The sequence below is a fragment of the Cynocephalus volans genome, chromosome 1 (genome assembly GCF_027409185.1).
Source record: "Cynocephalus volans isolate mCynVol1 chromosome 1, mCynVol1.pri, whole genome shotgun sequence".
NCBI lineage: Eukaryota > Metazoa > Chordata > Mammalia > Dermoptera > Cynocephalidae > Cynocephalus > Cynocephalus volans.
Genome location: NC_084460.1, coordinates 9724097 through 9751892, shown reverse-complemented (window position 1 = coordinate 9751892; position 27796 = coordinate 9724097). Strand labels below are relative to the sequence as shown.

Below are 27796 nucleotides of genomic sequence, written 5' to 3'. Positions count from 1 at the left end.
AGGGCAGATCAGTTAGCCACAGCCCGTTCTGCCTCTCAGAAACCTATGTTTCAAAGAAGCTGGCTTTGGCTCAAGTTCAAAAGATTAGCTTTAAGACAGAAGCCTAAAATTATTTTAATTGAAAGATTATTTAGTTATGAAGAGAGAATGTTGGCTAATATTGGGGGTAAAGTCATGTAATGAGAAAGTACCAACTGCTCAGTTTTCTGGAAAATAGGTGAGTTTTCTTAGATCAGAACCTTTCACCCTCACCATTACAGGGAATAAAACATCAAAAGTTCAACTGTAATGATTGCTCTGCCGGCTGTGGTTTGAACGAGTATCTCAAACAGACCCGTGCCTCAGTTTTACCCTCCCTAACAATGGGTGCAATGACGTCCGCCTCGATTCCTCCTGCACCTTCTGATTTTTCCACCCCAATTCTTTCATTTATTCAAGGAAATTCTTTCTGGTGCTGATTGCAATCTCTTTGAAGATAAGAAATTGCCCTCCCAGAGCTGGCCCCTAGCAGAACTTGTCCTCACACCCGGGGGCCTGAAGGGGCGCTGCTTAGGGGGAAGTTAGCTGGGCTTAAATAAAGCATTTTCTCTGGCTGTTCGCGAGTTGCGCAACTCTGCTCGGGGTAACACCCACTGCCACCTCAGCACGACAGTGCCCAGAGGGGCAGGCCAGGGGTCGACGGGATTCGAACCTTCCGCCACCCGCCTAGGTAGTGTTGGCCCCAAGTCTGTGACTGCGAAAAGCCCGGAGGGCCCGGAGTGGGCGGGACCGGCCGGCCCTCGGTGGGCGGGGCGTCCAGGCCCCGCCCCCGCGTAGAGCCGAGCACCGCGCAGCGCGGCCACGCCCCTCCTTGGCCCGCCCCCCGTGGCTAGCCGCAGCTCCTCCCCTCTCCCATTGGCCGAGGCGGAGACCCTCCTCTCTACCCAATGGCCGCCGCCGCAGCGCGGTCGCTTGCTTCCTGACTGGCCAGAGACTGGCAGAGTGGCGGGGCTCGGGCCAATGGAGAGAGGCGGCTCGATGAATGGCTGGCCCGGGTGGGGAAGGCAGGAGGCGGCGATCCCGGCGGAGGGGGCCGTTCGCCAGCTCGGAGGCAGAAAGTGCCACGACTCCACACGCGCGCACGCAGCCAACGAGCGGCCGGAGCGGGTGGCGGACGGGGCGGGCGGTGTCGGAGTCGCGTTGCCTGCAGCAGCTCGGGAGCGGCTTCTCGGTGGAGGCTTGGTCGGCTCTTCTCTCTCGGTTCCGCGGCGGCGGCGGCGGCTCCTCCTGCTCTCTTGCCCTCCCTCTTGCGTCTCTGGCCGCAGGTAAGAAACTTGGCCCGGCCCTGCGGTAGCGGCGGCGGCGCGCGGGCCGGGCCGTCGGGGGCCGGAGCCGGCTGCGCCACGCCGCGAGTGACACGTCTCCTTGACGGCCGCTTCCCCGGCGGCGTCGGCCCGCCTGCCCGCCGCCCGCCGTCGCCGCGGCCGCGGACCCTCGGGGTCGGGGTCTGGCTCGGTGTGGGGTGGGGCGTGTGCCGGGGCCAACCCGCGTGCAGGGGCGTCGGCCGAGCGCTCCCCGCGGTGCGGACCTCTCGCCCCTTGCGGCTGGGGGACCTGCAGCAGCCGGTGGCGCGACGTGGCGATGCCTCCCTCCCGGCCGGGCCGTCGGGCCGGCCCGCGCGCTCCGAAGTTGGGCGAAGAAAGTTGGCTGCGGGGCGGGGCTGCGCACAGCTGGCGGAGGAAGGGGTTAAGTTTCGGGAAGCCGCCGGATGACGTTGCCGGGCTGGAGTCCGGGCCGGAGGGTTGGGGGGGGCGGAAGGCGGCGGAGGGCGGCCGGGGGGAGGAGGGCGGGATTGAATGGGGCACCCGCTGGCCCGCGGCCCGGTGGCGCGGCAGGGGGTCGGGACGGCCCCGACGGGGCGGGCAGGGGCCGCGGGGCTCGCCGTGCGGGCCCCGGGTGCCGTCCGGGTCACGGACGCCCGGGCGGCCGCGGTGGCAACTTCCCGGAGTGCGGGCGGCGGCTCCCTGCTCCCCCTGGCGGCGGGGCCGGGGTGCCGTTTCCCCGGCTGAGCCTGGCGCGGGGACGGGGACACCCCGGGCCCTGCCCAGCTCTCCTCCGGCCACGATGAATGGGCCGGGGGTGCCAGGTCCGGGCGGAAGCGGACACCTCCGGCCCGGCCGGCCAAGCGTGCTGGCACCCGGCCTGACGCCCGCTCCGGGTGCGCCCTGGGCAGGGGAGGGCGGCTGGGGCCCGCGCTGCCAGTGGGGCGTCTGGGATGCCTCAGGGACCCCTCCCCGGGTTATACATCACAAGCTGTAGCTCTGTATGGTGTCCTGGCACCGTTGAAGGTGACATAGGCCAAGTTGTTTCGCCCGGGGTCTCCATTTACCTGTCTGAAATGTGGGCACCTCATCGCTTCCACTTGAGAGAAGAGTTGTGGAGATCTAGCACACAGAGGAAGTAGTCAACAAGTGTGGGCTTTTCCTGTTGGGATGCGTTTTTAGGGCATGCGGGATAAGGGGGAACGGGGGCCTGGCTTCAGCTTGCCTGCTGTGGACGCAGGGCTGAAGAAGTCACAGAGTCCAGATTCCACACCGAGGCCACTCTTACTGACCCGCCTCTGGGCTTAGGTCCCTTAAGTTGTCTGAACCTAGATCTTCTTGTCTGTATCCTGGAGGAAGCACCACCCACCCATGATAGGGTCGGGAGCCACAGAGCACGGGGAAGTGCAGGGACCTTGTACAAATGGAAGGCAGTTTGGTAATAACTCTGGGAGGTCAGAGGTCAGGAGAAAATGGGAAGCACCAAGGAAATGAAACTTTGGAGGCTCTGGGAGGCCTCCCACATCACTGTTTGCTCAACTGTTCACTCAGCAAGCTGGAACCTTCGGAGTAGGGGCCATCTGGATGGCATTTTCTGGAGTTTGGGGAAATGGGCCGAAGAAAGCCTCATATCTCAGGCTAGATATCTGCACAGAACTGCGTGTCCCTGGAGACCTGTATCTTCTATCCAGCACTCCCAGGAAGAACAACTGCAAACTTTACACCAGCCCTATGCAATTGGGGAGCATTCTCCCACCATCCCTGTCTCCCTCCTTATACTCTTTGTTGGTCTTAACTTCCTGTAAGTTAATTTGGCACCCAGAGAAATCTCCATGATCCTGCACCATGCTACTTACTGTGGTGATGTCTTAAGTTGTTTGTGAACTTTCCAAAGGTCAGTCCCACTATAGTCTGCCAACCCGTTTCCCTTCCAGAAAGAAGCTTCCGTTTCTGAGGTCCTGGAGATGCCACTTCCTTCTCTGTTTAAGCAAAGGAGGAAAGGTGGGTGGGGGCAGATCTCCTAGTACATTCAGTTTTTCCTCTACATGGAACGTTGCAAACCTGGCTTATAGGGCTCCTGGGACAGTTGAGGCCTGCAGGAGGCCAAGATTGGGAGGGGTGTGTGTGTGGTGGGAGTTGGGGACACGAAAGAGATCTTGGGATTTGGAAGCAGAGGATTTCCAGTGGGTAGAGCCGTAGGCACAATGTTATAACAAAACTCTTGTCCTTTAATACATAGCAATTGGCCTCTGATCATCTACAGTGAGATTAAGAAGTTATAGTGGTACCATGGTGTATGAATATTTTTTGGTGATGGGAGAGTTTTAAATAAATCCTGAATCCAGTCACATTTGGGTGATTATGCTCTTTGCTGAAATGAACTCCAACTCAGACAGGCTGCAGTTATTGTATAGCACCAAACTTGGCTTAAACGTTTGAATGCAAATGATTTAATTGGAGTATTGGTTTATTATGTAGCAAGAACACCTTTTAAAAGTATCAGGACTCATCTTACTTGTTCTTTTATCTGTGAGAATTTTTTATTTTTATTTATTTATTTATTTATTTTTTATTGACACATTAAAAATAATTTATTATGATCAAGTGAAGTTTATTAATAGATCTAATGAGAAAGATGATATTATCTTTTCCATAGGTTCTGAAAAATTCATGCAACAGTACCCAATACTGATAAAAAATATTCAATAAAATAAGAATTGTTAGTTACTTCTTTTTTTTTTTTTTTTTTTAATCTGTGAGAATTTTAATAGATGCATGACACAATGGCAGAGTCAACAGTTCTTTTGAGACACTAGGTTTTTCTTTGCTAAAATCTTGTTTCAGGAGAAAAAAAAATAATGATCAGAATTAAGGAGGCAGGGACTGTACTATTCGTCATATATCCTGGGCCTGGTTAAGCCTGGCCTATAACATAATAAATACTGATTACATGAAGTGGACAACCATACCTGTTCATATATTCTCAGTAGTTATCCAGCTTTCTCATTGGATGAATGAAGCCGAGCCCAGCTTGATTTTTAAGGTTTATGGTTTAGAATCAGATTCCACAACTTTGACGTACATTTAGGCCTGGCAACAATTCTGTAGAGTAGGTATGGTTGTCACCTGTTTAGTGGATGAGATCATGGAGGCCCAGCAGATCTGGGGGTTGTCGGGCCACTTCCTGTTGCCCAGCTGCAAGGCAGTGTGGGCTCAGCCTTCCCAGTGTTCACCTGTGGGCCATGTGATCCCACCTTCCTTGGATAGTAATTACGTGAGGGAAGACACAGAACTAGGAGATTAGAATTAAGAACTTCAGTGGCAAGAAGGTGGGAAGCCAGTTGAAAAGGTGGCAGTGCAGGCAGGTATTTTTCATTTCATTTTTTAATCAAGTTATCTCTTGTGTGTTGGGGCTTCGAACACTGTAAATACAAGAGACCTAGTTCTTGTCTGAATAAGCCGCTGTCTAGAACTGTGTTGTCAAATACAGTAGCCACATGTAGCAACTTAGATTTAAAACAATTAAAGTTAAATAAAATAAAAAATTCAGTTTCTTATTCACATAAGCCACATATCAAGTGCTCTGTAGTCACATATTGGTCAGTGTGTATTTAGATAATTTCTGTCATCACAGAAAATTCTGTTGGACAGCACCGGTCTAGAGGTAGCTGGTATTCTCTGAACATTCAAGTCTCTGTTCCTCCTGATCAGATAGAAATATTATTATGTTGAACCATGTGAAATTGCCCATTTTGTAGGTCAAAAACAATTGACTAGTAGCAGTTCATACACTTCGTCCTAATAAAATATTACCTTTAGAAAGCATTAGTCCCAACTTTTTGTGTGCATTATAAACTACATTCCAAGGAAAAAGGGGGCATGAGGGGGCAGCACAGATAGTGGTCCTACCCTGGAGAGATTTTTGCCTAATACCGACAGTATCAAAATGGCAAATGTACCAAACACGGAAAATAAATAGGTACTGGATAGAAAGCATATGGCTTGTAAGGAAAGCAAATATTTAAATGAAAGAGCTTGGGTAAGGAGGGGCCACTTAGTATTATAGAAAATTAACTCAGGGGTTTCCTAGGAGACCACTTAGTATTATAGAAAATTAACTCAGGGGCTTCCTAGGAGACTGTTTTTCTAGGTAAATCCAGAATGAGTCTTCTGAAACAGGCAACCAGACTCCCAAGTCTAAAAACCAGACACAACTGTGTTTCTTTTAAGTGCCTTAAGTAACATGTATCTCTTCCCACCTGTCTAGCAATGGGCAGCAACTTCAGTGTATAAGGGGTGTTTTGTAATTTCCAAATTAGATTATCTTGGCAGGACTGTAATACGTGCCCAATCTCCAAACCTTACAAGTTCCAGTAAGTTCCCAATGTACTTGGTTGTCATAAATTGTGTCCTACGCCAGTGACTATTTACAAGGCTCTGTTATACTCTGTATGACTTTGAAAAGATCATTGGGTAGTGCTTGGGAAGAATTTTTGAATTCTTGGTTGTACTAGTGGGCTTATCTTAGAACTCTGTATAGAATAGCATAAAACCAAAGCTTAACTTTAAACGAAGAATCTGAGTGATGGACAGCTACTTAATCTCTTGTTGGCTGGAAAGGAGGCTCACTGAGACTGCCGGAAGTTATCTGCTGTTTATAGTGATAATGAATATTGTCTGCTGACTCAAAAGTTGGAATAAAAAGCCATCTTGAACCCAAACCTTTAATTCCGTACCCTCACCTTGGGCAAGGTATGTGCAAGCAACGTCTGTGTTAGGCTGTCTTGAGACAAGTTCCAAGCTGGTGCCTTGTGTGGACTGAACTTGGTCTACACATGAGATTTGTTTGGCCAACCTCATGTTATTGAACAATTGAGCCACCTTTTAAAAATGGAGACTTTTTTATCATCAAAATCTAGATTTGGAGGTTCTTTTGGGAAAAATGGGAATTTCTGGCCACACCAGCTTGACTTTCTTGAGTGGCAACTGTGGACTGTGGTTGCCCTCTCTGGGCAGGGCCTGTGCTCTGATCTACCAGCATCCTACTTTACGTGACGTGCTTAGGTATTGGCAGCCCCTTGGGGCTGGAGGGCATCTGGCTGTGACCTGGCTAGCCACCAGTGTCTCCCACTGACCTGTGGGAGGGAGGGGGGAGAAGCACCAGTTGGGGGTTCTAATTCCAGAAATGAGTGGTGTGACCTTGGACATAACTTTTCTCCTCCCTGGGCTTCAGTTTCCTCTTCATGTAAAGTGAAACGAGGCCAAATAGCTCTGTCTTTCAGGCTGCAAACCTCGGTTTGTCCTTAATTCTCTGCTGTCTCATACTGGGTCCCATACACAGCAAATCCCATCAGCTCTACCTTTGAAACAGCCCCAGAGTTGACCATTCTCACCACCTCCGCTGGTACCACCCTGGGCCAGACTCCTCTCACCTCTCTCACCTGGGTTATTTTACCAGTCCCCAAAGTGGTCTCCCTGCTTTTGCCCTTAGCTCCTGCCTTCTAGTCTGTTCCCAGAGCAGATCACGTCACTCTTCTGTTCATGATCTTCTTTGGCCAAAATCTTTATGGTGGCCTCCAAGGCCCCACTCTTGCTCTGATTTCACTCCTACCATCTCCCTGTCCACTGCTTCAGCCACATTGGCCTCCTGTCTGTTTCTCAGGCATGCTTCTGCCTCGGGGCCTTTGCATGGCTGTTGCTCTACCTGGGGAGCGTTTCCCCCATCTCCAGCAGGTCCATGACCACTCTATTTAAAGTGACAACCTCTGACACCCCCCCCACCCCCACTCCTAGTCCCACTTCTCTGCGTTGCTTTTTCTTCATTACCACCATCTGATATGTCCCATATTTGACTGGCTGTGTCATCTCCCGCTCTGGAGAGGTTTTAGTTTTGTTTCCCAAGGCATCCCCAGTGTCTAGAACAGTGACAGACACACAAGAGATGCCATTCTTGCAGAGCTAATGGAGAGGTGGATTTTCTAGAACTCATATTTTGTGAGTATATTGCTATTTAGCCTGAAGTAGTCTGGATTCCTAGAGCATCAAATATAAACACAAAAATATATTCCAGAGCCAAATGCAATTGAATTTTGGATTACTTCCAGCCTGGCTCCAGTTGAGAAATTGACAGTCATGTTGTGGAGGGATGTGGACAAATGTGGACCTGCTCTGCCAGCACAGTAGAAGGCTTTGGTGTCTGCTATCTCCTGGGCGCCCTGAATCTCCAGGCTGGTTGGATTTCTCTCCAGCTGCCTGTTCCTCCACAGTCTGTCATCCACAGCACTGACAGGACTGGGCCCTGCCCAGTTATCGGTGCCAGCTCAGGGAGGAGAGTGGGCAGCGAGTGTCCTGTATTACCCTGTATGACTGATGTATGACTGATGAGCCTCAGGTGAGGCCTGCAGAACGACCGAGAATATCAGCAATGACACGCTCACCAGGAAACATGACGTTAGCTTGGTTTGAACATTGTGCTGGCTTGCTCTGAAAAGAGGTGGATTTTGTCTTTAGTGAGCAAAAGTGTTCCTTAGTAGTTGGGGGAGAACTCTTGTGTAGCATTACATTTTCTTTTCTCTTGGTCAGACTAAGGAGTGAGAGGAGTTGGTAAGGTTACTCTCCTACCTCACCTCATGGGGGGTGTCTCATCTCAGAGGACTTTTGCGTGGAAGCCAGGTGGGGGGCTGGGGGGTGGAATGATGGTTGAGGCAGGTGGTCTGGCCATAAGGAGGCATATGTTCAGCTTTAGAAGAAAGTTCCTGACCTTTTTCCCAAAGTGCTTTATTATTTTTTTATTTTTATTTATTTATTTATTTTTTTGTCATTTTTCCGTGACCGGCACTCAGCCAGTGAGTGCACCAGTCATTCTTATATAGGATCCGAACCCGCGGCGGGAGCGTTGCCGCGCTCCCAGCGCAGCACTCTACCAAGTGCGCCACGGGCTCGGCCCCCAAAGTGCTTTAGAGTCCAAGCAATATGAGTACTTGAAATATGTTATAAAATGGCTGGCTTTAAAAAGGAACCAGAATTATGTTTGAGTTATCTTTGATAATAAATGAGAAATAACTTACTTATGCTGAAGTTCTGTTTTGTCATAGAGGTGGGAATGTTTGGCCAGCAGAATTTGTTAATCAAAGGTGGGCCTTTGCAGAGGGCTTGTGAGAGTGGGTCAGATTTTATTGCCAATGAGCAAATGCTATTTCTTAAATCCACGTGGAAAAGTGGCTCCTCTCTCAGGAGTTAAATGAAGGGAGTTCTGCAGAGCTCTGATCTTGAGTTTTTCATCAGAAACTCCTCCCTCCCCCCCAAGGTGGAGTTCCAAAAAACAAAGGAAGCAACAGTTGCGGACCAGACCTCATTCAGTTGTCTCACAAGTTTGTAATTAGATAATCTGCCCACCTCCAGGGGTTAGTGTTGTGATACTCCTGAAGGAGCTCTTCCTCCCCCCGCCCCCAACCTGGTATTGAAGTATATCCAGGTCCAGTTTGGGAGTAGTCTGCTCAGAACAGGTAGCCCTCCAGTCACATAGCAGTGATGCTCTCCCTTTCTTTTTAAGAGCTTGGTTGGCTGGGATTTGGTTTGGTTATGAGTGGAAACAATGCCAAATCGATTAGCTTAAAGATGGAAGGGGGCACTGGTTTCTGGTGATAGGGTAGGTTGTGTTGTCTGGACCAGTCTTCTGACTTGGATAGACTAGGGCAAATGCTAGAGAACACATAAAAAACACCTATTGAAAAACATTGAATGGCCTGGAAGATACTGAGGAAAGTGGTGAAAGATGTAATCCAGGAGGGTAAACACAATCCTGAGGGCCTTTGGTGAACTGGGCAAAAGTTTTGATGGCAACTTCGGGCACAGGGGGCAGAGATCAAAGTGGACAGCATGAAGGGAGATGCTCCCCTAAGAATAGGAACCACAGAGTCAGAAGTAAGCACATTCCCCGTCCTAGAGCGAGGGAGGATGGGAGGGCACATCCTGAGAAGTGTGGGTATCATAAGTTGTCCCTCATGCAGATCACATGACCTGAGTGCTGGGAAACTCTCCAGCTGATTTAAGATTCTTTATTTTGAAGTCAACCTGGACAGAGTGCTCCTGGGTCAGTCCTTGAGCAAGTAGATCTTTGAAGGACTGTGCCTTTATCCTAGGCTCAGTGAATCCCCAGGTATAATTATCAAAGGAAAATGAACGGTCCATAGTTATGAATAACTAAACAGAAAGGATACAAAGCACCAGGAGTGAGGACCAGCAGGAACAGATCTGTAAAAACGTGATAATGGAGTTGTTGACACAGATTTTAAACACCAATTCCTATACTTATTAGGCAAGATTGAAAATGTCTACAAGGAACATGAAAATATAAGATGGCATAGCAGATTTGATAAAGGAAATAGGTACAACTTGTAGGCATGAAAAGTTCAATAATGGTAATAAAAATCTAACAAATGGGTTTCAGCAGATTAGGCAAAACTAAAGAGAATAAATGAACTAGAAGATAGAGCAGAAGAAAATGTACAGAATTCATCTTAGAGAACCAAACAGACAACTATTTGGAGACCAATGAAGAATGAGGGAGAATAGACTGAGAAGTGTGTTTCATTGGGGTTTCAGGAGAGGAGAGAGGACAGAACCAGTATTTGAAGAGATAATGACTGAGAATTTAATAGAATGAATGAGATACCCATTCCAAAAACAAAATAAAAAGCCAAGCAGGATAAATGAAAATAAATCTACACTTGGACAGTTTAGTGATATAGCAACTAGAGGGAAAAATTCAACAGTGAGGGTGAACAGGAAATCATTTTAAGGCATAAAGTGAGACAGCTACTGACACATCTTCACTAAAGGAAATTCTCAAGGATATTGTTGGGAGGAAGGTGATGCCAAATGGAATAAGTAAGATATAACAAGCACTGAAGAGTAAAGAAGATGGTAAATATTTGGACAATTCTAAACAAATGTTGGGGAGGCTGAAACAGGATAAGATTAAATACATGAAAACAATTGTATCTAAGTGAGAAGGATTAATGGAATTAGTGGGGGGATGAAGTTTTGTTTAACTTTGAATTTTGTGAACCCTGAATGTTGTTATTTTTTAGAGGTAATTACTGAAGGACAGAAACCATGAATTACTTCTGTAATAGTAGAGGAGAAAAGTGGAATGATTTTAAGCAATACAAAAAGAGATGAGAAAGGAGGAAAAAAGAAACTCAGGAGGTGGGAAAATAGCACAAAACAAGATTACAAATTTAAACACAGATATGTCAGCATTCACATTAAATGTAAATTGGTGAAATAGCCCACTTAAAACATAAAGATATCATATTGGATTTTAAAAATCCAACTTTAGTGCTGTCTACAAGAGACAGAAAGGGTGAAAATAACAGAATGAAAGAAAATATACCGTTGAAATACTATTAACAGAAAGCTGGTGTTGTATTATTAATGTTATATACAATAGACTATAAGGGGAAAAAAAGAAGCAGCATTATGTAGAGAGAGAGTCACTTCACAATGATAAAAGTTCGATTTAGTCTGAAGATTTAGCAGTTTCAACTTTGGGTATATCTACTAACATAATCTTACTATATAATGCAGAAATTGACAGAACTTATAAGAAATGGTCAAACCTACTATCATAGAGAATTTTAGTGCATCCGTAATTGATAGCTAAGCATACAAAAATCAGTAAGAATTAGAACTTTTGAACAAAACAATAAGGAATGTGGTTTATATATTACTATATATAAAAAAAACACTAGGGCCGGCTGGTTAGCTCACTTGGTTAGAGCATGGTGCTGATAACACCAAGGTCAAGGGTTCAGATCACTTTACTGCCAGCTGCCAAAAAAAAAAATATATATATATATATATTCATAAATATGCATATGAATAAAACACTGCTGCCAACTCTAGTGCATACTTCAGAATTTTCAGATTGGGCATATCTGTGGCCTTAAGTCTCACAAATATTAAAGGATTGAAGTTATACAGAGCAGGTAGTCAGACCATAGTTCAGTTAAACTATAAATATGAATAAAAAGAAAAATAGAAAATCTCTCTATATTTGGAAATCTAAAAATGCTTCTAGTATTTATTAGTAGGTCAAAAAAATAATAATGGAAAACAAGATGTTTTGAATGAAAGATAATGAAAATATTACATATCAAAACTTGTAGGATGTAGCTAAAATTTTACAGGAAAATTTCTAACTTTAAATGCATTTAAAAAGAAAAAAAGATGAAAGTGAATTAAGTATCTATCTTGAGATGTTACAAAAGGCAAAATAAACCTCAATCAGAAGGCGGTATCAATGAGAAAGAATTAATGAAGCAGAAAACAAATATACTTGTATAGTAGAGAAGCAACAAAGCTAAAACTTCATTCTTAGAAAAGGTGAATAATGTTGACAACTCTCAAGCAAAATTGGATCGAGAAAAGGTACAGATAATTAATATCAAGAAAGTAAAATGGGACTTTACTACAGATGTTGTAGATATTAAATAGATAACTGGTTAGAACTTGTGCTAAATAAAAATAAATTTAGAAAATGAATGCTATTGGCATTTATTAAAAATATTTCATGGATTGAGGAGAGGGGGACTACTAATACACATCATACATAGAAAATTTTTACATCTCAATATGGCAAAAATTTTGCAAGTTTTGACAACATTAATAAATTTCTAGAAAAATATAACTCATCTACAATGAATCAAGTAGAGATAGAAAACCTGCATAGTCCTACAATTATTAAAGGAATTGGATCCATGGTCAATACTTCTCACAAAGAAAATACCAGCTCCAGATGGCTTCACTGGTTAGCTCTGCTAAACATTTAAAGAATAAGCATTCCAGTTGTTCTCAAACTAAAAAAAAAAAGATTGTGCTATCTATCTCCTCGTTTTGATGCTAGCCACCTTGTTACAAAATCTGAAAAGAATAGGGGGAGGGAAAATTATCAGCCAAATCTCATACCTGAAAATACAAATCAAATCCAGCAGTATGTATAATAACTAAATCATATTTATCCCAGGAATACAAACTTGGTTTAACATTTAAAAATGAATGTATATGGGGCTGACCAGTTAGCTCAATTGGTATAAAGCATGGTGTTACAACACCAAGGTCAAGGGTTCGGATCCCAGTACTGGCCAGCTGCCCCCACAAAAAGAAAGAAAAGTTTATATTCATCTCCCACGCTAATAGATTACAGGAGTAGAATAGTATGATTATCTTACTAGTATGATTGATACAGAGGAAGTATTATATAAAATTCAGCATCTATTCTTGCAAGCTAGGAATAAAAAGCAACTTCTTTAACCTGATAAAGTGTGTCTACAAAAAGTCTACAACAAACATCACACTAAACAGTAAGACACCAAAATCTTTCCCTTTGTAATCAGAAACATCAGGATGCTTGCTGTCATTGCTTCTCTTTAGCACTGTGTTGGAGGTCCTGCCCTGTGCCTAAATTCAAGAAAAGAGAAGCAGAAGGTATGAATATTGGGAAGAAAGGAACAAAACTGTGATTCATAGGCTTATATATGTAGAACATTAAAAAAAAAAAAAAAACTATATAAATGTGTTATTAGAATTAGGCGAGATTGCTGGGGAAAAAACCACCCTACTGGAATCAATTACATTTCTGTATACCAGCAACAAACAGAAAATGAAACTTAAGAGAGACATCATTTGCAAGAGTGTAAAAACTGAAGAACCAATAAATAACTTTCCCAAAATGTGTAAGACTCTACTGTGTGCATTATTGTCCTCCATCAGGATACCTGTGTTGTTTTGTTTATGTTTGGCTCTTATAACCGTGTACATAAGCTGATACTGTCCTGATATGATATTTAGTAGATATTCATTCAGCAAACACTTGGAGTTCATGTCTTGAGGTTGGATTGGCTGCAGTGTGGATCACGCTGATCCCTGCTTTCTGGGAGATGAATGTCTACTGCGGTAAGAATCTGTTGTGGGCCAGCACATCTGAGCTGTTCATGCCCACTCTGAGAAGCCAGGGTTCTTGATTCCTAACCTTGTAGGCATGTTTTCTTCATTAATAAGCGGAAGCCTGTAAGCTTCTTGTAAGCTCTGAGACGATTTAGGTCCATTTAAGTACCCACTTTTCCAAAGACTGTAATTTTGGAGAAATACAAAAACGTGTCAATTTATTTTTTTCCTCAGGCATAGAACTTGAATCTGAAATGGCTGATGAATAAGCAAAGGCTTATAATAGAATACGTTTCTATTTTTAGTGTTTCAACTCTTCTTTAAAATGAGTAGCATTGTTTCTTTAAAGTAGGAAGTCAGTTATTTCCATCCTCTCAAAACATGAAATAAATTATTTCAGAATCCATCTTTTACTTACTGTGTTTTCTCTTAGTTTCTCTGAGTAAAATAAAAAAAAGAAATTACACTTAAAATTTTAGATTAGGTGATCTGAAACCCTCTTCTCGAAACACTTAGAAATGTTGGATGGTTAATGAGCATTCTTTACAAAGCAGAGCTGTGCTTACGAGGTAGTGAAAGAGATTGTCAGAGGCCGTAAACTGAGGGTGAGGGAAGTGACTGAGGCCCAGTAGAGGCTGATGGGGATGGGGGTGTTGGGGATATTGTCAACCACCATTGTCTTGGGTCTTTGACTTCAATGTCCAGGGGGACCAGGGATTTGTTTGAGGGTGGGGGTGGGAACTGAGCCTCCCCTCACACCCCCATGTAAAATCTGAACCCTTGGAGGGCTCAGACTAGAAAACATTTCCAACTGGCAAGGGGAGATGACATTTTAAAGCCTGTCTCTTTTGTCCTGACGCAGGGGAGGCCCGTGCCTCTAAAAATTAGGTCTTGGCTGTTGATTCCCTGATGGACTTGCTGAAGCAAAGATAAAACAGCTCTCTATGGGCAAACAATTTAGCTCATAAAACCCTACTGAAGATATAGTACAAAATCACTATTAAAGGTAGAAAAGAAGGTAATGAAAAACAGAAAAGGAAAAAACCCCATGAAAAAAAGCCAGGCACACTAGAAAAAACAGAATAACTCAAAGGACTAATTATAGAGCTGGTTAGAGTCAGCTGAAGAGAGAATTGGTGAGTGGAGCATATGTCTGAGGAATTTTCCCGAATGGTAGCACAAAGAGATTGAGGTCTAATTAGGAGTTCTGACATGAAGGAATTAGGGGCAAGACCATTTGCAAAGAACTAGGTGGCCAGAGATTTTCCAGAATTGATGAAAATCAACTCCTCAAACTCAGAAAGCACAGTGAGCCTAAATTAAAATAGATATACACCTAAAAATATTTTGTCAAATCCGTAGAACCCTAAAGATGGATCTTAAAAGTAATGAGAGATAAAAAAGATATTACAGAGGAATGACAAATTGATTGGCAGCATTTTTATCAATAGTAATCCTCTTCCCACCAAAAAAAAGGCTAGAAGACAAAATAATAACTTCATAGCAGTGAGAGAAAACTGTCAGCATGTAATTCTTTACTCAGCTAATACATTAATGAAGAATGGAGGCAAAATAAAGAAATTTTTTCAGGGCTATGAGGACTGAGAAAGTTTATCAAGGAGAGATCATTGCTGAGAGAACTAATCAAGGATATACTTTGTCAAGTCCTTAAAAGAAGGAGCCAGATGCTGGAAGCAGTGAGGAGTACATGGCAGATATTTGGGTCACTTAAACAAGTATCTGTTGCCTGGGACAAAACAGCGATGACTAGATCCTGTGTGTGTGATGGGGACGGGGGTGCAACAAGCTGGAAGAGGGGCTCATGTCAGGTGGAAGGGCACCAGGCTGAAGGCCTTCTAGGTTCTTCTACTGTTGGGGAGGAGACTGGAGGCATTAGTGAAATTTGGGCAAATATGTTTGTTAGAAAAATGTAAGGGTAAAAACATTTTAAATTATAATTTTTAAAAAGGGTACTCACTAAAAAAAATAGAATGTTTAACTTCCAAACCATTAAAGGAAAAAGGGGTATGTTTAAAGAATCTGATAGAGTACAGAAAAGGGGAAAAATAAGCAAAGAAAAAGTGTTGTAAAGAGGAAGCACAAAATAAGGGTCCAATTATATAGGGTCACAAAATAACTGAGTCCACTTATATAGGAGATCACAATAGATGTTGGTGGACTACACCTATTGATTAAAAAGACAAATTGCCAAACTGGTCTTGAAATTAAATCCAGCTATATCCTTTTTTTTTTTTTGGCAGCTGACTGGTACAGGGATCAAACCTTGGACTTTGGTGTTTATCAGCACCACGCTGTAAACAACTGAGCTACCGGCCAGCCTATATGCTATTTTTAAGAGCTCCACTTAAAACATACTAACAGAGAAAGGTTGGAAGTAAAGAACAGAAAAAGATTCAAGGCCAATATTACACCCCCAAAGTTGATAAAACTTTTTTTTTTTTTTTTAAAGATGACCAGTAAGGGGATCTCAACCCTTGGCTTGGTGTTGTCAGCACCACGCTCAACCAGTGAGCAAACCGGCCATCCCTATGTAAGATCCGAACCCGTGGCCTTGGTGTTATCAGCACCGCACTCTACCGAGTGAGCCACGGGCCGGCCTTAAGTTGATAAAACTTTTAAAATAATCAGACAAACCAGACTTTAATAAAAAAAAAAAAAAATCATTAAGGCAAGGAGGGTCACTATGTAATAGGGGAGAATATGTATAATAGCAGGCACTTTACCAGGAAGATGTAACATTTCCAGTTTTGTTTGCCTAATGAAATTGCCTCCAATTAAAGCAGAAATTGACAGATTCCAAGGAAATGTTGCTAAATCCATGGTCATAGTGGGAGATTTAAGAACTCTCAATAGCTGCTGTATTAAGCAGACAAAAAACTAGTGAGGTTGTATAGATTATGAAGGTTGAACTAATAATGATCCATGTAGAACCCTGTACTCCATAGAAGACACATATATTTATAAAAACTGACCAAATCTACCAAAATTCACGAATTATCATATAATCTAATTCAGTGTTTTTCAAACTGTAAGCCCAACCTGTTGTGGGCCTCAAAGTCAATTTAGTTGGCTGTAAAAAACCTTTTTTCATTTTTTGATGGTGTAGAAAATACCAATGCATCACACATACTAAGACTGGGTTATTTTTTCATGAGAGTTTTGTTATTTATGTGTATGTATACATATGGGATACATAAAAATTTATTTTTCTGCATCATGGTTAAAAATCTGAAAGCTTTGACCTGTATCACACAGATCACATTCTCTGATGACAGTGCAGTTACATTAGGATTTATCAATGATAGTTCAAACCCTCCTATGTCTTAGGAAAGTAGAGGACACTGCCAACTCACAAGTCAAAGAAGAGATCATATGGGAATTAGAAAATAAAACCGAACAATAATGAAAATACTGTGTACTGTAGCTTGTAGGATGAAGCTACAGCAGATCTTAGAGGGAAATGTATTGCTTTAAATATTTGCTATAAGAAAAGAGAAAGGACTGAAAATTAGTAAATGTCCATGTCAGGAAGTTAGAAAGAATAGAATAAACCAGTGGAAGATGGAAGAAAAAATAATGAAAACTAATTATATAGGCTGGATCACAAACCCAAAAGTTGGTTTTAGAATCCTCATTGAAATTGAATCAGCAGTTAAAAATCAGCATTCTACCCACTCTCCTCCCCCCAGGAAAAGATCTCAAAACATCGATCCTGACAGTTTTATAGGCAAGTTCTTCGAAACCTACAAAGAATGGGTAACCCCAGTTTTATTCTAACTGTCTCAAAGGACAGGGGGAAAAAGGCTGATTCTCAGCTCACTCTATGAGACTCGAGTGACCCTGATACCAAGGCCAGCGAACACTCTAGGAATGACCTCTTAATTTTTCTCACTGTAGAACACACACAGAAATTCCACACAAAAATGTCAGCAAACCAAATCTAGTGATGTGTTAGAAAAGAACCTTCATCAAGAAATGTTATACCATAGAAGCCATCTGTGAGTTAAATTAGAATGCATATTATTGAAATTTAACACATTTCAGGTTAAAGGAGAGAATGTCAAGTGATAAAGAAAAAGCATTTGCTAAAATTCAATACTCAATTGTTAAAAAAAAAAAAAAAAGGTAACTAGGAATATAGGACATACTGCTTAACCTGATAAAGATTTCTACCAAAAACCTACAGTTGGTACATGTGATAGTGGAAGATTACAAGTGGAAATTTAGGAATACCGCAAGGCAGCCCCCTGCCTCCCTGCAACTGTCTGGGAGTTCTCAGCCAGCTCTGTTAAGCCAAGAGAAAGAAATGAGATAATAGGTTTTTTTTGTTTTGTTTTGGGCAGCTGGCTGGTACTGGGATTGAATCCTGGACCTAAATGTTATCAACAGCATGCTCTCACCAAGTGAGCTAACCAACCAGCCCTGATAATAAGGTTTAGAAAGCAAGAAACAATAGTCTTTTTTTTTTTTCTTCAGATGATTTTTTTACCAAGAAAATCAATGAGAATCTACAAACTCTTAGATTTGACAAGAGCTTAGAATAATAGCTGGGTAAGTGATACGCAAAAATGAATAACTTTGCTGATTATAAATAGGTAGGTAATAGAGAAAGTAGTTTGCAAAAGATCTTTTTTCCAGCATATTAAAAACAAGCAGTAATCTTACCACCACCAACAAAAAGGCATTTAAGGCTTTTGTTGAGAAAATTATATAAACTTTCCAAACATGTAAAAGAAACATTTAAATCAATTAGTGCTATAGCATATTGTGTTCATTGACAGGAAGCTTCTATAGTTACAAATGTCAGTCCTCCTTGTATTCAATTGTAAGTTCAGGTTGACTCAAATAAGAACCCCAGTAGAAATTTTGGAGGGGATGCATAGGCCAAATGTATGGTATTGATGAAGGGCATAAATAAGTACAGTAGAAAAAAGTATAGAATCCGAAATGGATCTACTCGATGGCACCGAGACAGCCATGCAAGTCTGAGGGGAAGGGAGAGACCAGTCAGGAAATGGTGCTGGGTAATTAAATTGATGGGGAAAAGTTATATCACTATTTCCTGACATTTATCATCGTAAATTCCTGGTGGTTGAAAACCTAACTTCAAAAAGTACTAAAGTTTTTTAGAAGAAACTAACTTCTACACGGTAAAATGACTTTGTCACAATGGTTGTCTCCAGTTGGGTGGCCGGGTTCAGGGGTGTAAAGGAGATTTTTCACTCTGTGGTAGACATGTCACACTATAGCTTTGTGTGAATAGCATACATTTAAAAAATCTAAATGCATAGGTGTATGGATAATACTTTGTGATCTAGTTATGTGATATAGGAGTTTAAATGAATGAACCAAAAAGCTATGTGTATATATACGAGTAAATCTCAAAAAAGAGTTTAGTCAAAAAATGTTGTCAAATAACACCCAGAGTAGTGTCACTTACATAGTGTTTCCAGCACACAAAGCAGTGATATATTTTGTTTGTGGAGACACACATTTGTGATCTAAGCATAAACATGTGTAATTGGTAATTGACCTGTTCAGGGTGTTGGTTCTTTCTGGAAGAGAGGTGATACATATACATATATACAAATATAAAATATTTCAAGTAAATATGGCAAAATGTTAAGATTTGATAAACCTGGGTGGTGGATAAATGGATGTTCGTATTTTTCTTCTTATTCTTTTGTACATTTGAACTATTTCATAATATTTTTAAAATAAGATGATGTCAATTCTGATGCAGCCAGATGTGTTAGGGTCTCTGTTTTATTATTCAGTCTTAGTTCTGTACCTTCCTGGTAAGTCACCTTGTGCCCAGGAAATCGATCTGGAGGCTTGTTCGCTCTGACTGCGTGGCCTATGCAAACATCCCATGTGGTCTACGGTGGAGTAGCTGGTTAGTGATGATACCAAGCCCCAGGAATGCAATTGAGGGTCCTTTCACAAAACCTACCCAAATCCCATCTGCCAAATGGTCTAGCCATGTGACTTAGCAGGTGTATTTATTCCATGTCTAAAAAGTTTGGGTCTTCCATTGCTTTTGTTCCCCAAATCCTAAGAACAGAAGAAAAGCCATTCCCTTGGGACCTGAGCGGTGGGCCAGTGAGTTTCAGTTAGCCCAGTGCAGGAGTGGCCCCGAGCCTCTGGCTGGCCTCCTGTATCCTCCTCTCTTGGGCCTTTGTCTTTTTGCCTTTCATTCCGAGCATACTAGCAGTAAAGTGAGTAAAAGTACATATTTCACAAAAGTTTCTAGAATTGACAATATAGGTTCCCTGTGATCAAACCATATAGGGTACGGGTGGGCATGCATCTGGCCTAATTCTGTGCCCCTCGGGCATGGCACTGGCAGAAAGTCCTGGGGGAGGTTCCAGCTGGAGGGCCTGTTAGTGAAGCACTAGGAATGCTCTTGAGAAGATGTTCAAGAGATATCACTGGCTTTATCACTTCTGTGAGTCAGGGGTCTCTCAGGATGATGTTTTCCCACCTGAATTGACTCTGCAAAACCACAGAAAGGTGGTTTTTCATTTTGATTTCTTTGCTGTCTGTGGTGGTATTGCCTCAGCTTTAAATGTTTTGTTGTATTGCTACTTAAGACTGGGGCTTTTCATTTTCCTATGAAAGATTTCTTGTTAAAAATTCTTACTCAGGAATTAGTGGTGGGGATGTAATTTCTTTTTTAAGGCAACTTGTTCTACAGAAGTTGGGAAGACACATTTGTGCTACTATAAAACCTATGTGTGTGCTGCAGAGGAAAAATACTCTCCTAATTTTGTTTTTCTCGATTCTGTGCTCCTGACAGAATACATTTTTGTGTCTTGTGTTTGCCTATGTTGACTATGATTAAAGGCTGATCTTCTAACCTTGGCTTTTCTGCTGGAGTTTGGAAGTTGGAAACCACAAGGGTGCAAAGAGCTCCACAGTCCTCGGAGGCAAACAGGCCCTGCTTTGTAGATGGCCGTTCACTGCGGCAGGGTCTGGTGACCATTGCCAACTGCAGCTCCACAGAGACCACCCCTTGAGTGCTTAGGTGTTGGGAAGCTATTTAGGGTTTACAGAGCCTCAGCCAGGGTGACCCAGGCCCCTGGTGTTGGTGTGCTTCTGGAGAAGGGGAGTTTTAGAGGCTTTTTGTCATCTGAACAGACTGAATATAGTGATTATAATGTAGATTTTGTGCTTAGACATGTCTGTGTTGGCCAAGTTCTGAGAGGTCCTTGTGAGGACCCAGAGGAGTTTCAGTGGTGGATGCCTACCAAGAAACGGGGTTGACCAGATAACGTTCCATACCTGCTTGTCCCTGCCCTCCCACCCACCGGATCCATCCCAGACTGAGCAGGCTGCAGTCTGCTTTTGGCACCTAGCTTGTGAGTGTGTTCCTGGAAAGGCTAATTTGTGACAGCCTCCTTGGATTGTGGTGTATGACAGCACCCTGGCTGTGGATCACGCTGTCACTGCCCATGGCCAGAGGTCAGAATCCACGTGGAAATATAAATGCCTCCTTGCCCAGGATTCAGATGCCTCAGTGAACTCACTTGAGACTTTATTTGCAGAGGTTACAACCAAAATGGAAAGTTGTGACTTGGTCTGGCCCAAACCAGGGGGATGTTCTGTGGGGGAATGATAGAGTTCTCACCGTGGACAGCATGTGCTGGGAAGTTTTTGTCATGAGTGTATTAAACCCTCTTCCTGCAAGGGTCTTATTGCAAAGGCATAAAGAAATCATGTGTTTATTCTGTGATGAGAGCGATTTTCTTAGAATATGATGCCAAGATATTTAAAACAACCTCCCTTCTTTAATGTGTCCTAATGACAAAATTTGGATTTTTGATTGTTGTTTATAGAAACTCCCACTATTTCCCTCCCTCACAGCCACTCAAGAGGAATGGGAATCTTAGTGTCTAATCCACTAACCAGCCTGGACCCAGCCTCCCACAATGTCCAAAGATTTTGGGGGGGCAGTCCTGGGGGAGGCCTGTTCACTTCTTCCCCTCCTCTTCTGTTCCTCCCTGCCTCCCCTTACTCACCCTTTCTCACACTCGCCTGCTGTTCAGTCATTCTCTTGATGATCCTCTTTAAAGGAGCTGGACTGTTTCTCACTCTCTCCAGGTCAGGGGACTGGGGATTGATGTGAGCATCAATATTAGTTAAAAGTTGAGTGTGTCCAAATAAATACACCTCTTGGAGTTTCTCAGTGAGCTCAAGTGAATCGTGGCCTGGACTGTCAGCTGGGAAGGTATGGACCTGGCTGTCTCTGACCCTTTGGACTTTGGTCCATAGACAGTGCGAATGGTGGGTTCATCCTCCTGGTTTGGGATGTATTGCCCTACAAAGGGCCTGGTGACACTGTCTCTCCTCTCCCTGTGCAGCCTCCAGATGTGAAATTCCAAACCTGGGGTCTGGTGGGCTTCCCAAGACTGATTCTTCCTGTTTTCCAGCATGCAAATTGCAGGTTCCATAACTCTTCACGAACTATTGCTGGCAAAAGGCCATTTTCCCTCACCAAATTCTTAGTCGCTTTTAAGGATTGTAATACAAAGGTTATTGTTTTGTGTCTGATGCTGGGTAGCTATGTTTATTGGCAGTGGGGAAAGGAGAGGCCACAGAGTAGAGGTGGTACTCCAGGGGCCTGCTGGCCAAAGTGCACACGGCTGAAAGCCTACAGACATGTTTGGTTTGGCACACATAGTATTTTTCAAATCAGTCAATTTCACACTGAGAGAAGGAAAACAAAAGATTTCTGGCTTAGTACGAAAAATCAAAAGATCTCTCAACCTCGTGTTCACATTTCTAAGCAATCGGCTATGGCTGAGTGGTACCTACTCCTTAATTTAAGTGGGCATTTTTGCCACAGCCCCCATTGCTCCCCATCACTCACAGCCAACCTATGCTTGTGCTCATGTGCATCTTTGACCCCTGCTGTGGGGAACATCTCAAATTGGGATCATGGCTTCTGAGTCTCCTGGGTATATAGACCTGCATTCTGCTATCTCTCTACTGTTGCTTTGTATCTCCCAGCACTAATAGGGACTGATCATATCTTGGGTAAAAATTGCTCACTTCTAAAGAGGGGCATCTTTAATGTGTGACATCAAAGATTGCATGTTTGTTTCTTCTCTGAATTTATTAGTTTGAAGAAAGAATTAGTGAAACCTTAAGTTTGGTGACTGAATGCCTCAATTTCTACAAAAAGTAATCTATGTGTATGTGTTTGGCAGGTGAAAAGAAAGCAAGCCAGGATGGATATTTATGACACTCAAACCTTGGGAGTTGTGGTCTTTGGCGGATTCATGGTTGTTTCCGCCATTGGCATCTTCCTGGTGTCGACCTTCTCCATGAAGGAGACGTCGTATGAAGAAGCCCTAGCCAACCAGCGCAAGGAGATGGCAAAAACTCACCACCAGAAAGTAGAGAAGAAAAAAAAGGAGAAAACAGTGGAGAAGAAAGGAAAGACCAAGAAAAAGGAAGAGAAACCCAATGGGAAGATACCCGACCATGAGCTGGCCCCAAACGTGACCATCCTTCTCAAAGAACCTGTTCGGGCACCTGCTGTGGCTGTGGCTCCAACACCCGTCCAGTCCCCCATGGTCATTGCCCCTGTAGCCACGGTACCAGCCATGCCCCAAGAGAAGCTGGCCTCCTCCCCAAAGGACAAAAAGAAGAAGGAGAAAAAAGTGGCAAAGGTGGAACCAGCAGTCAGTTCTGTAGTGAATTCCATACAGGTTCTTGCCTCAAAGTCTGCCATCTTGGAAACCGCTCCCAAGGAGGTGCCTATGGTGGTTGTGCCCCCAGTGGGTTCTAAGGCCAGTACCCTAACCACCGGCACTGCTCAGGGCAAAAAGGCCGAGGGGGCCCAGAACCAGGGCAAAAAGGCCGACAGGGCCCAGAACCAGGGCAAAAAGGTTGAGGGGGCCCAGAACCAGGGCAAAAAGACTGAAGGGGTCTCAAACCAGGGCAAAAAGGCCGAGGGGGCCCAGAACCAGGGCAAAAAGGCCGACGGGGCCCAGAACCAGGGCAAAAAGGCCGAGGGGGTCCCAAACCAGGGCAAAAAGGCTGAGGGGGTCCCAAACCAGGGCAAAAAGGCCGAGGGGGCCCAGAACCAGGGCAAAAAGGCTGAGGGGGTCCCAAACCAGGGCAAAAAGGCCGACGGGGCCCAGAACCAGGGCAAAAAGGCCGAGGGGACCCAGAATCAGGGCAAAAAGGCCGAGGGGACCCAGAACCAGGGCAAAAAGGCCGAGGGGGCCCAGAACCAGGGCAAAAAGGCCGACGGGGCCCAGAACCAGGGCAAAAAGGCCGAGGGGACCCAGAACCAAGGCAAAAAGGCCGAGGGGGCCCTGAACCAGGGCAAAAAAGTGGAAGGGGCTCCCAACCAGGGCAAAAAGGTAGAGGGGGCCCAGAACCAGGGCAAAAAGGTGGAGGGGGCCCAGAGCCAGGGTAAAAAGACTGAGGGGAGTCCCAACCAGGGCAAAAAGACTGAGGGGGCTCAGAATCAGGGTAAAAAGACTGAGGGGAGTCCCATCCAGGGCAAAAAGACTGAGGGGGCCCAGAATCAGGGTAAAAAGGCAGAGGGAACTCCTAACCAGGGCAAAAAGGCAGAGGGGGCCCAGAACCAGGGCAGAAAGACCGAGGGGGCCCAGAATCAGGGTAAAAAGGCAGAGGGAACCCCTAACCAGGGCAGAAAGGCAGAGGGGGCCCAGAACCAGGGCAAAAAAGCAGAGGGGGCCCAGAACCAGGGCAAAAAGGCAGAAGGGGCCCAGAACCAGGGCAAAAAGGCAGAAGGGGCACAGAACCAGGGCAAAAAAGCTGAGGGGGCCCAGAACCAGGGCAAAAAGGCTGAGGGGACCCAGAACCAGGGCAAAAAGGCTGAGGGGACCCAGAACCAGGGCAAAAAGGCTGAGGGGACCCAGAACCAGGGCAAAAAGGCAGAGGGGAGCCCTAACCAGGGCAAAAAAGGGGAGGGGGCTCCCAACCAGGGCAAAAAGGTCGATGCAGTTGCTAATCAGGGCACAAAGGCAGAGGGTGTTTCAAACCAGGGGAAAAAAGAGAGTCCCAGTCAAGGCAAAAAGGCAGAGGGAATACCAAACCAGGGCAAAAAGGCAGAGGGGTCCCCCAACCAGAGCAAAAAGGTAGATGCAGTTGCCAGTCAGGGTAAAAAGATAGAGTCAGTTCCTCTCCAGGGCAAAACTACAGATATGGTCCAGAGCCAGGAGGCACCAAAGCAAGAGGCTCCTACAAAGAAGAAGTCTGGTTCAAAGAAAAAAGGTGAGCCTGGTAAGTCACTCTGATTTCTTTATGAACTTGGAGGGAAAGCTCTCTTTAAATGGCTTGTGGATTCCCTTTGGGGGTGCCATCTGCATCAGTCAGCTACTGCTACAATAAGGCTGCATAACAAACACTCCAAAGTCACTGTCCTACAACAGCAGTCATTTATTCTGGCCCATGCTTCTGAGGGTTGGCTGGAGATTGACTGATCTGGGTTGTCTTGGCTGGGTGGCTCTTCTTCAAGCGGTGGTTTAACCAGGTTGGCTCCTTGCTACAAGTTGAACTCAGGTCTCTTCCATATGTGTTCATTCTGGGGCCCAGGCTGATACTTCAGTGGCTCTCCAGGGCAGTGGCCCTCCTTGTTGTTACAGCAGAGGCACAGGGGCATTTCAAGCCAGCACATTTCAAGCTGGCATCCCATTGGCCAGAGTAAGTCATGTGACTGAGCCTGAGTCAAGGGGCAGGGAGTCCACTGTGTCTCCAGTGAGAGGGACTGCAAAGTGACGTGGGAAAGGAGAGGTGAGGAGTTAGGAATAGCCGAGAACAGGTCAGTGCCTTGGCAAGTCTTTCTTAAACATCTGGCTGTGTTCCATCTGCCTGTTTTGTGTTCTTACCTCACCTGCTGGTTTTGAGTCATTTTATTTGTTTATATATGCCAGTTGAACAATCACATTCCTCCATGCACCCCCTATCCCCCATTTCCCCTCTTCTCTGACCCCACCTCGGTCATTTAATGAAGCATTATGGAGCATTAATATAGATATTATGTTAGATAGATAGATATTAGATAGCATAGGGCATTGATCTGCCTTGCCTTTTGGTGCATATTACTATAGAAATTGGGCCAGGGAGTTCCTGACTGATGTTCATCACTCGTGTGATTTCATTTATGCTTTCTTTTTCCTTTTCTTCCTTTTAAAAAATTTTTAAAAAGTCTTTTGGTAGCTATTAGCTGATTTGGAATATTAATTGCATTTGTCTTGACAAATGACGTCTTAGGGGGGCCTGAAATGATTGGACCTGTGCCAGGTCGTTTTCAGCTGGGTTTCCCTATTTTGCCATTCTCTCTCAGGTTTCCTGCTCCCCCAGCTTCTGATGAGGCATTTGCTCAGGCAGAACCTTGCCCCAGGTGAGGAGACCTGTCCCATATGAGCGGCTGTGGCTGCGAGCTCCTGGGAGTAAAGGACCAGTTCACCCAGCCCTACCAGGTCAGGTCGGCCCCTCAAGCGCTTTGAAAACCCAGACCCCTGGCCTCAGCCCTGCTTCTAAAGGCTGGAGGGTGGCCACACTGCCTGTTATTTAACATGCTATTCCACTTGACCCAGAGACAGGGATGGAGCTGAGAGCTGGCTGTTCTCTGGTTCTCCCACAGCAGCTGTGTTAGAGCTTCCTGCATCCTGGGTCATTATTATCTCCTGGGGTTTTAGACATTTGAAATAAGATGTGAAACAGAAATGAAGAACCTTGCTAGGCATGAGACCTACATGTGACTTGTGTGAACCTATGTAACAGCTTGATTGAGGTGATAAAAATAAAATTTGAACTAGGAAAGTAACTACCATGTTCCAGAATAAGAAAGATTAGATATTGTAGCTGAAATGATAGTTATTCCCAAGTTAACTTAGTGGTGTATCATTATTCCAGCCAAACTTTCAATGGGGTTTCCCCCCACTAACCTGACAAAACTGTTCTAAAATCTCATCTGAGGGAAAAATAGGGAAGAATATTAAATAGATTTTCTAAGTGGTTTTGGAAGGCCAGTCCTATTTGATGTGTGAACATGTTCCCAACTATTGTAATTACAGGGAGGGGATAGAGTGGTCCTGATATCCACAGCATCACACCTAGAAACTTAAATGAGAAAAGCATAGAAAGATGAATGCTCAGTGAATGGTCTTAGGCAGCATCTTCATGATTTGGAAAAGTCTACTTAGACCCTCCCAAGCACTTACCTCTCTCTAAAAATTTAAGATTTGGATGAAATAGATTTGATTTTAAAAGAAAATAATGTTAATCAGCCCAGATATTGGAAGAAGATCACTCAGAGGTTGTAGTCAGAGGAAATCACCAAAGGCAATGTGGGGGAGCTTGACCACACAGACAGCCACGTGGGACTGTCAGACGGGACCAAATGACAGGACAAAGGCACAGGGGACTGTGTGCAGTTGATATGACACTGGAAAGGCAAATTTCTTTATTCCTCAGTGTCGGAAAGTCTGGAAATGTGGGGATTTTATTTATGTTGTTTATTTTTCATTTTCCTGAGTTTACACTGTGTAACTTCAACCCTGTTTCACTGTGGTTGGTGTATAAAGATATCTTCAGGGCCCTCCGTGGTGGATGTAAGCCACTCCCCCAAACCCCTAAACTCCACGGAGATCCTGGAGATTTCTCCTCCACGTGCTTCTCAAACTTTAATATGCAGATGCATCACCTGGGGATCCTGTGAACATAAAGATTGTGATTCAGCAGGTCTGGGGTGGGGCCTGAGAGTCTGCGTTTCTAGCCAGCCCCCAGGAGGTGCTGACACTGGGGGTCCCAGGTCCATGCTTGGGATTAGTAAGGATCTAGGGAACGCTTTCATGTAACAAGCAAACAATTTTGATAATTCACATTAAAACAAATAAACTTTCTTAAAAGCTAGTAATATAAACAAAACATGGATAGGACTAAAAAAGTGGTGGCATGGTAATAAGTGGCGGCATGGTAAATTGTGTGGCCCTTTTGAAAAGCAATTTGGTGAAATGTATCAAGAGCTTTAAAAGGGCTGGTAGTTTTCCTTCTACTCCTGGGGCTCCTCTGAGGAAGAGTGCCAACTGTGGAAGCCAGGGCTGTGGATTAGTGCAGCGGTGTCCTTCAGACCACCCAGGCACCGTGCAGCCACTCATAGTGGTGGTTGTGAAGATTCCATAGTGACGAGCAAAGACCTGCTCACCATGTGACTTTTAGTTGAAAAAGGAGGATACCAAGTTTTTTATACTCTGTGTGATGACAGCGAAAGACACAGACATTAGGTTAGTGATGATGGTATAAAAAAATAACTTCAGGAAATATACCAGATGAGAACTCCTGGTGTTTTCTGATTTTTTTTCTTCAGTGTACTGATATTTTGTCCTTCAAAAGTCTAAAAAGCAACCTCAGAGGCAGCACTGAATCTTGTGGCTGAGACAGGGCCCCCCGGAGGTGGAAAGGCCTGTTTGGAAGCCTCCATAGTGCTCCTCGGTCCCGTGTGAGCACGGCTGCATGAGCCGTCAAAGTAGATAATTTCC

At 44.3% G+C, this 27796-nt stretch overlaps 1 protein-coding gene across 6 annotated transcripts in view; it reads left to right on the top strand.

The window, feature by feature from the left end:
* Nucleotides 1-1084: 1084 nt before the first annotated feature.
* RRBP1 (ribosome binding protein 1) overlaps nt 1085-27796 on the top strand; it is a 68722-nt gene continuing 42010 nt past the window's right edge. For all 6 annotated transcript variants that reach the window (XM_063108199.1, XM_063108173.1, XM_063108190.1 and 3 more), the window contains exons 1-2: nt 1085-1304; nt 22484-24536. In XM_063108199.1, coding sequence (XP_062964269.1) covers nt 22505-24536 — 2032 coding nt within the window. In that variant the 5' untranslated portion in view covers nt 1085-1304; nt 22484-22504. The remainder of the gene's footprint in view (nt 1305-22483; nt 24537-27796) is intronic.